The sequence below is a fragment of the Hevea brasiliensis genome, chromosome 9, assembly GCF_030052815.1.
Source record: "Hevea brasiliensis isolate MT/VB/25A 57/8 chromosome 9, ASM3005281v1, whole genome shotgun sequence".
Taxonomy (NCBI): domain Eukaryota; kingdom Viridiplantae; phylum Streptophyta; class Magnoliopsida; order Malpighiales; family Euphorbiaceae; genus Hevea; species Hevea brasiliensis.
Window position 1 is genome coordinate 13,000,819 of NC_079501.1, and position 14,935 is coordinate 13,015,753.

General features: G+C 34.8%; 1 protein-coding gene across 5 annotated transcripts; it reads right to left on the bottom strand.

Moving 5' to 3' along the window:
- Positions 1-3,992: 3,992 nt before the first annotated feature.
- LOC110640605 (putative hydrolase C777.06c) lies at positions 3,993-14,655 on the bottom strand. Of its 5 annotated transcripts, XR_009151243.1 has the most exons (11): positions 13,204-14,644; positions 12,921-13,056; positions 11,597-11,724; positions 10,847-10,997; positions 10,654-10,759; positions 10,362-10,420; positions 9,679-9,714; positions 9,242-9,351; positions 8,975-9,036; positions 8,728-8,890; positions 3,993-4,299 (listed from the first exon to the last, which is right to left on the bottom strand). XR_009151243.1 is itself a non-coding variant. In XM_058152978.1 (10 exons), the coding sequence occupies exons 1-9, from the start codon at positions 13,386-13,388 to the stop codon at positions 8,979-8,981; spliced, it is 969 nt and encodes a 322-aa protein (XP_058008961.1). In that variant the 5' UTR covers positions 13,389-14,645; the 3' UTR covers positions 3,993-4,213; positions 8,975-8,978. The 5 variants fall into 5 exon arrangements, 4 of the variants coding, with proteins under 4 accessions (XP_058008961.1, XP_021647658.1, XP_058008960.1 ...); XM_058152978.1 differs by lacking the exon at positions 8,728-8,890 and having other exon boundaries at positions 3,993-4,213; positions 13,204-14,645; XM_021791966.2 differs by lacking the exon at positions 8,728-8,890.
- Between the last annotated feature and the right edge of the window lie 280 nt (positions 14,656-14,935).

Consider the following 14,935-nt stretch of genomic DNA (forward strand, 5'->3'; position numbering starts at 1 on the left):
AATATAATTTAGAAATAATATTTTCTCTTAATAAAAGTGTACATTCTATCTCTTATTATTTTTCTTTTACATATGATCAAATGAACTATTTCCCTCATTTTATTATCCTTTTTCACATTTTCACAAACATATAGATGTTGCCAACAAATTTTATTTTCTTGGTAACCATTTTCTATGTTTTGCTGGTGTTATACTCCTGAATTTCAGTAGATATATCGTTTCTTACTTTACCTTTTAGAGCGTTATTGCAGTCATCTATGTGTTGATACTTGTGATCTCATTTCATTTCAAAGTAGATAATTAAATTCACTTTGAGGTTTCAAATTTTCATTTCCTTAGCTCGGTGTGTTCGTAGGTTATGTAACTTGTTCAATTAATATCAATATTCAATACTTGTTGTATTAGCTACTGTATATGCGCAAGAAAATATTTTGTTTTTGTCAAGACAAATTAAAATTGCTGTAAATTATAGAAAAAGTTAAGGGTAAATTAGACATCACAATATGAAAATAAGATAGTCAAATTTTCTCTAGAAGTTGCCACATAACATTTCCTAAGAAGAACCTGAATTACTAATTATTAATTTTTTCAACTTATATATATACGTGTGTGTTTGCTCTTATGCTAATTACTATCATCAACTAATTAATCCCTTTGTAACCTTGTTTTATTAATTTGTTATTGTATATTATTTTAATAAATGAAAAAAAGTAAAACTTAGCATTTACGAGATTATGTACATAATATGTTAATATTATGCTATTTTTAATTACTCGAAGTGTGCCCTGCTAAAAAATAAAATAACTCAATATTTCAAATGAAAAAATAATTTTGATGTATTAATATAAGCTATTCTTTTTTATCCTTCCTCAAAATGGTACAAATTAAGTTGGCAAAAAAGGAAAATTCACTTAGTTAACTAATAATTATGGCAATAATTTAAAGAAAATTTTTTGCTTACATTCAGTGCACTATGAATGTTATATATAAATACATGAAACTTATATATTTGATAGATCTGTCTCACAGTATATAATATATATGGAAGAGTTATATCATTTTTTATTTATTAAACTAATTTTTTTTAATGTACAATGTATATTTTCTGTACTTGTTATACTGTAATTTAATATTTATATATATAATTTTTTATTAATTTTTATATGATATAATATGATTATAGTATATTAATTATTATTATGAAAATGTAATAATTTTTTGTTTTTCATGTCTTGTATTTATATGTGCACTAATATTTTTATATTAAGTTAATAAAAATGAAATTATATTAAGAAAAATAAGAAAATATAGAGGTAAAATTTATTATGAAAAATTTATTATTATAATATAATTTTATAATTGTAAGTATTTTATAAATATATAAATTTAACTATTTATTATTTTGTTTGTTCATATATTTTCATGTTAAATTTCTTCAATAATAAATTGCCTAGTTTATAAGACTGATTAGTTTTTAACATTTATATTTTTCATAAAACATATATAATTAGCATAAAAAATTTAAATTTTTTCCAACACTATTTAAGAGTTTATACATATAATATTAAAATAATTTTGTTTTAGTAATTTCAAAGAATATTGATTTTTTTATTATTTTTATTTAATTTTTTTAATTTTATTTAATATAATTAATTATGTACACTCATATTAATAAGTATTAATATTATTAATTTTTATTTGATATATAATATTTGATGTTACTAATATTTTACTATGGCGTGCATGATCTACTTGTAAGAGTTGTACTATTTTTTATTTATTAAATAAATAGGGAGAAAAAGAATTCTGGATCAAATTAGGACATATGTAAGACTAATTATCATATGGAAGACAAGTATTTTGAGAATTTCAATTATTTATTTAGTTATTCCCTGGGGCTGGGAGGAAGCGTTCATACTTAAGAAAAATAATTAGTTTGGTTAACTAATTGTTTTTTTTTTTTTTTTTCCCGATGGTTAACTAATTGTTGATAGTCTAGATTTTGAGCATCAATATTAATTAATTAGTTAATTTTGAAAATTGTAAAACAGTTGGTGATCCATGAAAGGAGCCATAGTAGCTTGGCTTTGGTTGAGCACCATGTTCATGTTTGGATCAATCAATGCCTTCTCATTAAGAAGGTTGGAGGATGACGAATCGGACTATCCTACGGTGACTTTTACCACTGAAAATGGGAATAGGGAAAGCTACGCCCAGTTATTGGAAACTTTGAGAGATCACTTAGGACGTGAGAAAGACGAGAGACATGGAATACTGGTGCTGCCTAATCCACAAACCGTGCCTATAAACCGACGCTTTCTTTTAGTGCAATTATCAAATTCAGCAGGCCATTCCATTACACTAGCACTGGATGTTACCAATGCAGATGTGGTTGGTTATCGAGTGGGAAATCAATCCTACTTTTTTGAAAATGCTCCTTCCGAAGCATTTTCTAATCTTTTTCGATACACCACTAGAGTCTCAATCGGATTTGGGAGTAACTATGATGCACTTGAAGCTGCTGCAGATCAACACAGAAATAGAATTGGCTTGGGAATGATTCCACTTGAGACTGCTATCTCATATCTATATGATAGTTCTGGGACAACTTCCCGGTCTCAACAAGCAACTTCCCTTGTAGTTTGTATCGAAATGATTTCAGAAGCAACCAGAATCAAGCTTGTCCAGTTAGGAGTGCGGTGGAGAATTTATCACAATAAAAGTGATCAGCCAGATGCTAGGATGCTTAGCCTTGAGAATAACTGGGAGGCCCTGTCCGCGGCAGTCCAGCAATCTAATGATGCTGGGGAGTTCAGCAACAACGGTATAATTCAACTACAAAGAGAAAATCTCAGCATAATTAACGTAACCAGGGTGACCGCTCCATTAGTTAGCAACTTAGCTCTCCTCCTTTACGTATGCAAAGATCCATCATCATCACCAAGAAAACTTGACGCAGTAGTCTTGCCAAATGATATTGCTGGTGACGAAGTTTGTTCACATGATCCTGAGGCCACCGTGCATATTGCCGGTAGAGATGGCCAATGCGTTGAGGTGAGAAACGGAGATTACAGCGATGGAAACCCAGTACAGTTATGGCCATGCCATATGAATACAAAACCGAATCAAATTTGGACCTTGAAAAGTGATGGAACGATTCGTTCTAAGGACAAGTGCTTGACCGTTTCTGAATATTTACCAACAAAGCCTGTGATGATATATGATTGCAACAGTTATAATGACACAGAGGCTGCCCATTGGCAACTACTTGACGATAGAAGCATCGAAAATCCCAAGTCTGGACTAGTTTTAACAGCGACATCAAGGTACGGCGGTACCGCACTTGCAGTGGATTTGAACATTCATGCTGCTAGTCAAGCTTGGCTTCCCACTAATAACCCTCGGCCATATCTGACATACATTTTTGGGGCTTCTGATCTTTGCTTGCGACTAGAGAATGAAAGCGTGCAGTTAGATTCCCAGTGTGATCAACAATGGGCTCTTTATGCAGATAGTACAGTAAGGCCTGATCAGAATATAGAAAGCTGCCTTTCTTATGTTCCTTCTGCCCAACAAACGGGAGACAATGTAAATCTGGACTCTTGTAGCTATTCATCATCTGCGCAGCGATGGGTATTTAAGAATGATGGCAGTATTAGGAATTTGCACTATAAACAAGTGCTGGAGGCTTCAGGAAACAATCCTACCTTTAAACAACTAAGAGCCTCGCCCTTCACTGGAAACCCCAATCAGAAGTGGTTAGCAGTGCTTTGAATAAAGAGACCTCTCTCTCTCTCTCTCCAACCACAACACCAACACCACACACCACCACCACCACCCCCACCGCCACCCCCAATCCCAACCCCAACCCCCCGCGCCCCGCCCCCCCTCCCCCCCAACCATGTATGGTATAAGAATTTCCCCTTCTCTATCAAAAACCAGAGCTTGTCCTTAACCCTAATAGTAATCCCCCCTTCGATAGAAAGAACAGCTTAAATAATTTAAAATAAATTTAGCTAAGTTGGAGCTTTAGTGTTACCATCATGTATATGTTCATTAAATACAATGTTCTGAATCCTCTGATAGCATATACAAAGCAGCTTTACCAACAGTCAAAGCTAGAGCATGTCCACAACAATATTCTATTGCGTTGGGCATTTCAAAATTGCATACTTGACAGATGGTTGTGTCTTAAATCTTTGAGAGTTGGAACCTGCCCCCAGAGACCAAGATAAATTTTTGGGTGGAGCAAAACAAAGTAATGCAACACATATCATGTCAGTGACAGGTACCAATCATCTGCACATTTATGATGGATAAGATATGTGAGAAAATGTAAATATTTCAAGCTAGTAATTGCTGTTTTAATTAACATACTATGTTAAGACAGACATCAGTACAAGACAAGTTTTATATCAACACTCTCTATCCTCCACTTCTCGTAAAAAAATTATCTCAACTATTCAAATATGAGTTGAAACTCCGCCTAAGTAGTTTGCGCTTAGCCGGTCCCAAGCCCGGATAAAGGAGGAGGGTTGCGGTAGGTGACAACCAGCGTAAAAATTTCGTCACACCCTATGATATGGATTCAAATGATATAAACGTTGGGGCGTCCTCTACTAACGACGCGCTACATCGGAGCCCGGGTGTAGTGATAAATATGCAAGGGTGTAGGGCGTTCACCGAAAGCGACGCGCCATGCCGGCGCCCGGGTGTGGTGTTAAGTGAGCAAGGGTTCCCACATCATGGACGGGTGTGGGTAAAGAAGTTAGTCCATAGGACAGATAATAGAACAAATAGTGGAACAGAACACAAGATAGACATAGAAAATAATAGAAGATATCATAGAAGGAGACCAATTAGGAAGGAGCAGGATAGGAGGAGGATCAGGGTTGGTACTTGGAATGTTGGATCACTTACAGGAAAATTAATGGAGCTTGTGGATACCTTGGAAAGGAGAAGGGTGAATATTGCTTGCATTCAGGAGACTAAATGGGTAGGAGAGAAAAGTAAGGAAGTGGGTAATTCAGGGTACAAATTGTGGTTTACCGGAAAGGAGAGAAACAAGAACGGAGTGGGTATAATCATAGACAGGACATTGAAAGACGCAGTAGTAGCTGTGAAAAGAGTAGGAGATAGAATTATACTAGTAAAGCTAGTACTAGACGGAGAAACAATAAATATAGTTAGTGCTTATGCCCCACAAATAGGACTAGACAGTGAGAGTAAACAAAGGTTTTGGGAAGATATGGATGATTTAATGCAAAGCATACCGAATGAAGAGAATGTTTTCATTGGTGGAGATTTGAATGGACATGTAGGAAGTGATAGGCAAGGTTATGAGAATGTTCATGGAGGTTTTGGTTTTGGCAGTCGAAATGAGGAGGGAAAAAGCATCCTGGATTTTGCTATGGCATACGACCTAATACTAGCAAATACCTACTTTATAAAAAGAGAGTCACATTTAGTGACTTTCAAAAGTGGGCAACATAGAAGCCAAATCGACTTCCTCTTAACCAGGAAGACAAATAGAGCTCTATGCAAGGATTGCAAGGTCATTCCAGGAGAGGCTTTAACAAGTCAACATAGGTTGGTGGTCTTGGATGTCAAGTTTAGGAACAATTCAAGTAAGGTCAGAAGAAATAGTGTAGCTCGAACAAAGTGGTGGGAGTTCAAAGGAGTAAAGCAAGTGAAGTTCAAAAATGAGCTTCTTGAGTCCGAAGTATGGAAGCTAGATATGGAGGCCAATGATATGTGGATACAGATGGCATCAAAGATTAGAGAAGTAGCTAGAAAAGTACTTAGGGAGTCTAAAGGACATGGACCACCCTCAAAAGAGAGATGGTGGTGGAATGAGGAAGTACAAAAGGCAGTGAAGAGAAAAAGGGAATGGTATAAGAAATTACCTAAATGTGATAATAATGAGGCATATGAACAGTACAAGATAGCAAAGAAAGAGGCAAAAAAGGCAGTTAGCCAAGCAAGAGCACAGGCCTTTGAAAAGTTATATGAGAAACTTGGAACTAAAGAAGGGGAGAAAGATATTTATAGATTAGCAAGGAGTAGAAAGGAAATGTCAAGATCTCAATCAAGTTAGGTGCATTAAGGATAAAGAAGGAAAAGTGTTGGTGAAAGATGAGGACATTAAAGAAAGATGGAGAAATTATTTTAATGATCTCTTTAATAATAGTCAAAATGGAAATAGCGTGAATATAGATTATAGAACAATAGAAAAGAATGTAAATTATACTAGAAGGATTAGATCTTTAGAAGTAAAGGAAGCACTTAAGAGAATGAAAGTAGGTAAAGCCTGTGGACCCGATGAAATACCAATTGAAGTGTGGAAGTATTTGGGAGATATGGGAGTGGCATGGTTAACTAAATTATTTAATAAGATTCTAAACTCAAAGAAAATGCCTGATGAATGGAGGAAGAGTATTTTAGTACCTATTTTTAAAAATAAGGAAGTTGCTCAAACTATAGGGGAATTAAACTCATGAGCCATACTATGAAGTTGTGGGAGAGAGTTGTGGAGCATCGACTACGTCATGATACTTCTATCTCTCTCAATCAATTTGGTTTCATGCCTGGTCGTTCAACTATGGAAGCGATCTTTCTCATTAGAAGCTTGATGGAGAAATATAGAGATGGGAAGAAAGATCTACACATGGTTTTATTGATTTGGAGAAGGCTTATGATAGTGTTCCAAGAGAGGTCTTATGGAATGTGTTAGAACAAAAGAGGGTATCTATTAGGTACATACAAGTATTGAAAGATATGTATGAAGGAGCAACTACTATTGTGCGTACAGTGGGAGGGGACACAAGAGATTTTCCGATCTCAATTGGATTACACCAAGGATCAGCCATAAGCCCTTACCTTTTTACATTAGTTTTAGATGAACTGACGAAACATATACAAGATAGTATTCCTTTGTGCATGATGTTGGCGGATGATATTGTTATGATAGATGAGACACGAGAAGGTGTCAATAGGAAGCTAGAACTTTGGAGAAGTACTCTAGAGTCAAAGGGTTTTAAGTTAAGTAGAACGGAGACAGAATACATGCATTGCAAGTTCAGTGAAGGCCAAACTGGTGATAGGGAAGGAGTTAGTTTGAATGGAGTGGCACTGTCCCAAAGTAATCACTTTAAATATCTAGGCTCAGTCCTTCAAGTAGATGGGGATGTGAGGAGGATGTTAGTCATAGGATTAAAGCCGGATGGTTGAAGTGGAGACGTGCCACGGGAGTTTTATGTGATCGTAAGATTCCCAATAAGTTGAAAGGAAAATTTTACCGTCTGACCATACGATGGCTATGTTATATGGTAGTGAGTCTTGGGCACTGAAAGAGTCGTATGCATCTAAGATAAGAGTTGCAGAGATGAGAATGTTAAGGTGGATGAGTGGTCATACTAGACTAGATAAAGTCCGTAATGAAAGTATTAGAGAAAAGGTAGGAGTGGTGCCAATTGAAGATAAGTTGAGAGAAGGGAGATTGAGGTGGTTTGGTCATGTGAAGCGTAGACATACGGAGGCTCCAGTTAGACAAGTAGAGCACATTAGGCTAGAGGATAGAAAGAAAAAAAGGGGTAGACCTAAATTGACTTGGAGGAGAGTAGTACAGCATGACTTAGAAGCATTACACATTTCTGAGGATTTAACCCAAAATCGTTCAGAGTGGAAAAAGCGAATCCATATAGCCGACCCCAAATTTTTGGGATAAAGGCTTAGTTGAGTTGAATTGAGTATTCAAATATGAGTTGAAGTGACAAATAATTCATCATGTTTGTACCTTCCATCAGAATGGGAAGGAAACTATTAATTATGTGCATGGTGATCATCCATATTTCATTTCTCAGCCCAACAACTTAAGTAGATAAGGCAGCAAATTTTTAATTTCAATATTTTACCTCTCCCTCTACTTTAACAGTCATTGTTAATATTAACTCAATAAAAGTGCTCAAGGCACCAACTATGCGGAAGTGATTTTTGAGTTCAACTTCAAATCATTCCTTTCAAAATTCAAATATTATAATTTGATTCAATTTAGTATCTCAAGGATTCCAATTAAGCATTTGAACTGAAATTAAATAAAAACACAGGTAAATCTACGTTTCGTGATTCAAATTTTACAATTTGATTCAATTTTGATATTCTCATGACTCAAATAACAAACTAGGAAAATAATTTTCCTCTGTTGTTTTCTTAGTAGTAACACTTTCTATTTTAATTGCTCTTCCTCCCCAAACATTTCTTGTTCTTTTAACAGCCCTGTTCTTCTCTTTCTTTTTTCTTTTCTTCCAATTTTCTTTTTCTTTCACTTCTTTGTCTTCCTTTCTCTCCAAGCAAAAAGAGGACAACTAGAATTGATTAATAGGTGACGATGGGCTTGTTACTACTCTAATTCTGGTTTACATTTGTTTCATAGATATTTTGTAGAGCACGCAAGAGAAAAATTTTGCTAATTGCTATTTTATTGAGAACAAAAACACTATATCTCAAGGAAACAGAAGTTCTAATTTGATGAGTAAGACTGAAAGTGAGAACAAATTACCAAAGGCATACTAGAAAAGAATCGGAATATAAACACATATTACCTATACACATCAATTTTGTAAATGACTCAAGACCCTGCTAAATTTATATCCATCAATTCCTAACATCAGAATTTCAATCCACAATGCAAATCTTATGATAACTATGAGTTCAAACCTTATCACTTACAATTTCCCCCTAAATACCTTCAAATATCCTTGTCATTAGTCATTAGTCACCAAGAAATATGTTTGTATTGTGTGCAGTCATGATATTGACCCGAAGCTTTAAAGAGTCCACATATGGAATGTTTAATGTAGTGCATGTGACTCAACAAAGTGCTTGATCCCACCTGCAATGCGAAAGACACCTGGTTTTTTATGGGGGGATGCAGTCTGATTGATAGAACAGAATACTTCTTTGGACATTGGCATACCTTATCATATGTCTATAGGAACTCTCAAGCCATCATGTGCAAGCTGCACTGGTATTCCTTCCCTATAAAAATAGTGACAAAAAAATGTTAGCTTCTTAGTTTTCAATCAAAATAAAAAGAAAAAATGCAGACAAAATAAAAAACAAAATCTTAATCCTACTGGACTATGCAAATAAGATCTTATTTCAGTAAATAAATTTATTAGACAACCAAATCATGCCAATTGTGCTTCAAAATGCATGTCATCATCAATCACAAATTGCACACCTCTTAGACCATTCTGCTAAAAAGTCATTGTCTTTGTAATGATCAAGCTCATGACCCATCCCAATAAAAAGAGCTTGCTTTGGACATAGTCTCTTCACAGCTTCAAGGCTCTACAGATTAAACGGCAAAAGTGGCAGTAGAAGCTTCTAAAATAAGCATAATGACCAAAAAAATACAAATTTTACATTTTTTGCAATTTTGCCACAAATTTTAATTTTTTCAACTTTTTCTTGATTTCAAATTTCAGTTGCAATTATGTCCAAAATCTTGGATATAATTGCAATTGAGTTTTAAAATCAAGATAAAATTGCAAAAATCATAAGCTTTGGGAAAAATTGCAAAAGAATGTGAAGAATTGGATTTTTTTCCTTTTTTTTTATCAAGATTTTAAAATATTTCAACAAAATATCAAAGGTTGCAGAACTGGTGAAACTTACCTCAGGTAAGGAAAAGTGAGCACCAGGGAGTCCATACTGCAGAGAAAAAGAAAGCAGAAGATCAATGGTATTTATTCCTGAAACTATCAGATATGAAAGCAGACTGGCAACACAAAATTGGCTAAACACATGTTATCAGTATCATATAAAAAAAAAATATAGAGAGAGAGAGAGAGAGAGAGAGAGAGAGAGCATGAGGAGAGCAACAGAACTGAGGTTTCTTGGAAGTTTGAAGAAAGGACCTACACATTACACAACTTCGTCAAGATTACCATACCAATCTCATTTATTCATCATATTTCAAAGATTAGCTAGTATTGTAAAACTACAAAAATTCTGGGATTCAAAATGGTTAAACTGAAACATGGGGACCCAACTGAAATCCAGAGCTAATTCAGAGGATGATTAGTACAATTATCCTTACTTTTTATACTTATAGTGGCTTAGTTTACTGGAGTAGGCATATTTGCATATATGTGTTCACATGTGTATGCAGACACTCATACTCATTTTCTGGCTGCTCATGCATATTATGCACAACTTTAAATCAGAATGCATACAGAACAAAAGGATGAGTCTACAACTCTGCAAAATTCTTTTTTTTATTTGTTAAATTGCTCAGAATTTCAATTTCCATAGAAACTTGGGCGATCAAGAAAGTACAACAAAAATAAATTTGTGACCTTTCGCGAAGCATCCAAGATAAGAAGATCCAACTGCCCAGCCCCAGCTTTTGAAATTACTGCGACAATCAAGATTCATTAAATCAAAAAACTATTAACTATGTGATAAATATCAGAAAATTATCCTCAACTAATCAAATCCAACCAAACTGGAAAATGTTTCTCCAAAAATAAGATAAATCGATCTCGATTAGTTTCAGAGTATTTAATAGACTCATAGGTCATGTAAATGGTGTAAAATATGAAAAAAAAAAATTTACCATCCCAAGCAACATGAACAAATAATACTCACCATATTCTGTGCTTGCAGGAAAACGTGAAACATCAGATATGTAAGCTACTCTACTTTTTTCACCAAAGAGAAAACCTAAGCAAATATAGTCTTCTCCATGCATCACCTGCATTAGAAAACATAAGAATAAGGATATATATTTTTGTGTGTTTTTGTGCATGTGTGTCTTGAAGAGAGTTTCAGGGCAACTAACTGGCAGAGGAACAAATTTTACTCCTGATGCAACAAATGGTCTCTGACAGTCTTCCTCAATAATATTCCAATCCAGCTGTGCTGCCACTTGTCTTATTTTCTGGCTTTCCCTTAAATTTTTCTTTATCAAGTATGGAAATCTCAAAGCAATGCTGTTTCCAAGGTAAAACAAAGACAGACATGAAAATAATGTTTTAAGTTAATTTGGCATGTCAACTTTCAAACTTTAGCATGGGTTATTAAGGATAACAATATTTCCACTTCCAATGGAAAGTAAAGTATCCTGGAATGAGGATGGCTTTAGCATGCTCCATTTTTCTCACTAAATTTAATTAGTCCTTAAAAAACAAGAAAACAAAAGGATCAAACCAATGGTTATGATTTTTTACTTAGAGGTTATTTTAGATATTCAACCTTTCAAGTTTCTCAACCTTTATATTATTAATGTAGGTCATTTAACAGAAGACCACTTCAAATGATCATCTTTGAAACCAACATACATTACATAATCACATTGTAGGGATTTTAGTTTGATAATAAACTAGAAACATCTTGTTAACAACTAAATTTTCACTCTAGTTTCATAAATGCAGATTTCATCACAAAGAACAAATAAACATTGACATACCAAAGCATCACATATATTTTCAATGAAAAATATGTGTCCTAAAAACAAAAGATGAACAAACAATGACAAATGAACTTGATGAAAAGATGCATGCTTGCAGCTGAGCAGGAATAGCAAACTTACCTGTCCATGGTAAACTGACTTAGGTAAATGGGGATTGGATCAATATTATTTGTAGAACTAAATGGTAGTACAGCACATATGTCATCAAGACCAAGAACTGCATCAGCATGTTCATGGCTCAAAATAATCTGCAGTTCACACAGACTTAGTCCTAGTACTGCCATTAATATATGTCCCCAGTTGTGAAGGAAGACGCGAAATAAATTATGTACAGCACAAGCATGCATCATATATGTGAAACCATGTAAAAATCCACGGCTCTTAAATTATAATATTTCACAGGAGATAGTTAACATCTACAGTTTATTTCATACTCTTAAAAGAAGCTATGCACAGCACTCATAATGAAAAGAAAGCACACTGATTTGGCAAATAACATGATGTCACTTCTCAAGCACATTAAGATTTATTTAAAAGCCATAGGGGTATTAAACAAAAGGCTAAACGAACTGGCCATTTGGCTCTTAGTTTTATGAGATTAAACTCAAAAAATGCACATATCATACTTCTCCACTTCAGAGAAGGATTTCAAATATTGGCATTTGTTGACATCCTCCCCCACCCACCCTCCCTTCCCTGTAGTTCAAAAGTATTCAACTTTATGCTTGTATTGGTCATTCAATTATGTAACAGATTAGTAACAGCAGCCTTAAGGAGATAGCTGAACGTAACATTAAAACAATGGTTTATTGCCAAATGCTCCACCAGAAGTGATGCAATAAATTGCCGGAGACAAAATGCTAGCCGTGCTATAATTCAGAAAATTAACTTATACTGTTTGTTAGATAAATGGACTTGATGATAATTCAGAAAATGGACTTGATATAGTGTTAGTTAAAGTGGTTGCCAGTGCTTTCTTATGCTCCTTTCCAGAAGAGTTTCTTTCCTCCCTATTCTACCATTTTGCTAATGAGGTATCCATAAATTCTTAAATAAAAAATTAAAAAGCAAAATGATGCTCAAATCAACTCGATGTAATCTCGGGCACCAGCTACTTGGAGCTGCTTAATAATTATTCTTCTGATATCATGCTCAATCAGATATCATATTTACCATTGTCACTCCCAATCCTGATCTTATCTTGTTTCACAATTCGGACAATGCCCACTAATATAATAGAAAAGCGATTCCTTCCATTCATATAATTGGACCTGATACAATTAAATTAACACATTGCATTTTCAATACCAATTCAATTCCTTAAACAAACTTGTGAGTACTTTATCCAACATATATGAGAAAATGCTTTCATGAAAGTAGCTGAAAGTTTGGATCAATGAATTAATCATCAACGGGAGTGTAAGGTAAGTAAAAGATGACTCACAGAATCCACTCGAGGAATCTTGTGGAAAGTAAACCACCTAAGTACTTGCTCCCTGAACGTCTTCCCAATATCAATCAATATATAGCTGTGTTTTTCATCACTCTGGCAATAATCTATAAGAAGAGATGTATTGCACCTGTATATTAAATAATTAAAAAAAAAAAAACACACCAATTTTACTTCCTAATTTTCTCAGCAATCAAACATAGCAACTAAAAGAAATTTACAAAAATAATAATTCAAAAAAATCTTTTGCAAGAGCAATTAAAATAAGTAACAGAACCTGTAGTTGGGGTTTTGCTCAGGTGGGACAGAGAGGGCCTGGTAGCAAACATGGCAGGGCGGATCCGATGGCTGGATGAGGCACATTCCAAAGGGAACGGTGTTGGAGCACCCAGTCCCCAGAAAGATCAAAGCTGATCTAACCGCATCATGAATGCTGTTTTGTGTGAGATCTTGAGTTTCCATTGCAGTTGAGTTCTTACTCGGCTTACCAGAGACAACTATATAGGCTAAAAGGTGGATGTAAAAGATGTTTTCTGGTGTGGATTATTGCATGGACGCTTGAGTTTGGAAGTAGGAAATTGAACGGCAATGGCAATTTGCCTAGTATTCTTTGTCACTTGAAGCTTTTAAGATTTACAGATGAAAGAAACTAATAAGAAACTCCAAGAGGACCAAGATAGTCTGGTGCTTTGACCTTTTCTACTTGCTATTCAAACTTATTAATTTATAAACAAACAATAAATTAGGCAGGTCTCCGTGAAATTTACTTAAATTGTAGTTAACCCCAGAAGCCAACAGTATTTATCTCCTTTGAGAAAAAAAAAAAAAAAAATCCCTGCCAAATAATTGGACTACACTGCACAATATATCGATCTTCTCATTTTGTGTTAACCATGTCATGGTGTGTTTTTCTTTCTCATAGTAGCAAAAGAAAAATCCAGTATTTCGATCCTTCTTTCAATTGAAGCTCTTGATATTCACCTTGCGATTGTTAGCAACCTTTCTTATCAGCAAATTAATCAAGGACAAACTACACAGGCTCGAATCCGTTGAAATTCCGGGCACCTATTGCACCCAGCAGCCTCTCCACCGCCTTATCCGGCATCGCGTCGACCATCAACGTTCACGTGCCCCACACCACTCGCAGCCGATGAAGAATTCCAATTTTATACAGTTCCGTTCCAAGAACAACAACAATTAGGGACTTTAGTTCTCTTGCTGAAACTACCGAAATTCTCCTAAAAGAAGATGTACATAGCCGATGAAAGCATATCATCGAATACATGATGGGCATAAGAGAAAAAGAACCTTGAGGCGAAGCCTTGACAACCTTCTAAAATGACGTCGCTGAAAGCAAGACCAATAAGGAAGATTGGAACTTGGAACCAGAAATGAGGGATTTTACGGTTACAGCGGAACTGTGCCCATTTAACTTGGTTTAAAAAATTACACAACGGGTAATCTGGTTGGAATCTTGGAGGTTGAAGAAGATAGTAAATGTCCCATTTTGTCATTTAGCAAATCCCAGTGTAAGTTAATGTGAAAGGAGGACGATGAAAGAGTGACCCAGCTCTTCTATGCTAAGAAATAATTATAATTTTGAAAGCTTCTATGCACTTGGAAAAGAGTAAAATAGTAGACCAAATGCCATATAGAAAATGCAAGAAAATTACAATTGTACAAGGTTCTGATGGTGAAGGACATATAAGTAACAGCTTCATAGCAAACCTATATTTCATTGGATTATCCATATCAAATTGTACACTTGAAACATACATCTTAAGTTTTTATTATTATTATTATTATTTTATTTTTTAACCATGTCACCGCAGATCCAGATTATAATTTTAACCTAGAGCAACCGCGGCCCCCCTGCCCTGATTAACAAACACAACACAATCATGTCATGCGGAGGGCACCAACCATTCCAACATTTATGCAATTAAAGCCTAAATATTTCCACCTAGACTTTGCTGTTTTTATCAATCAAGTATATACCACAAGTTAAA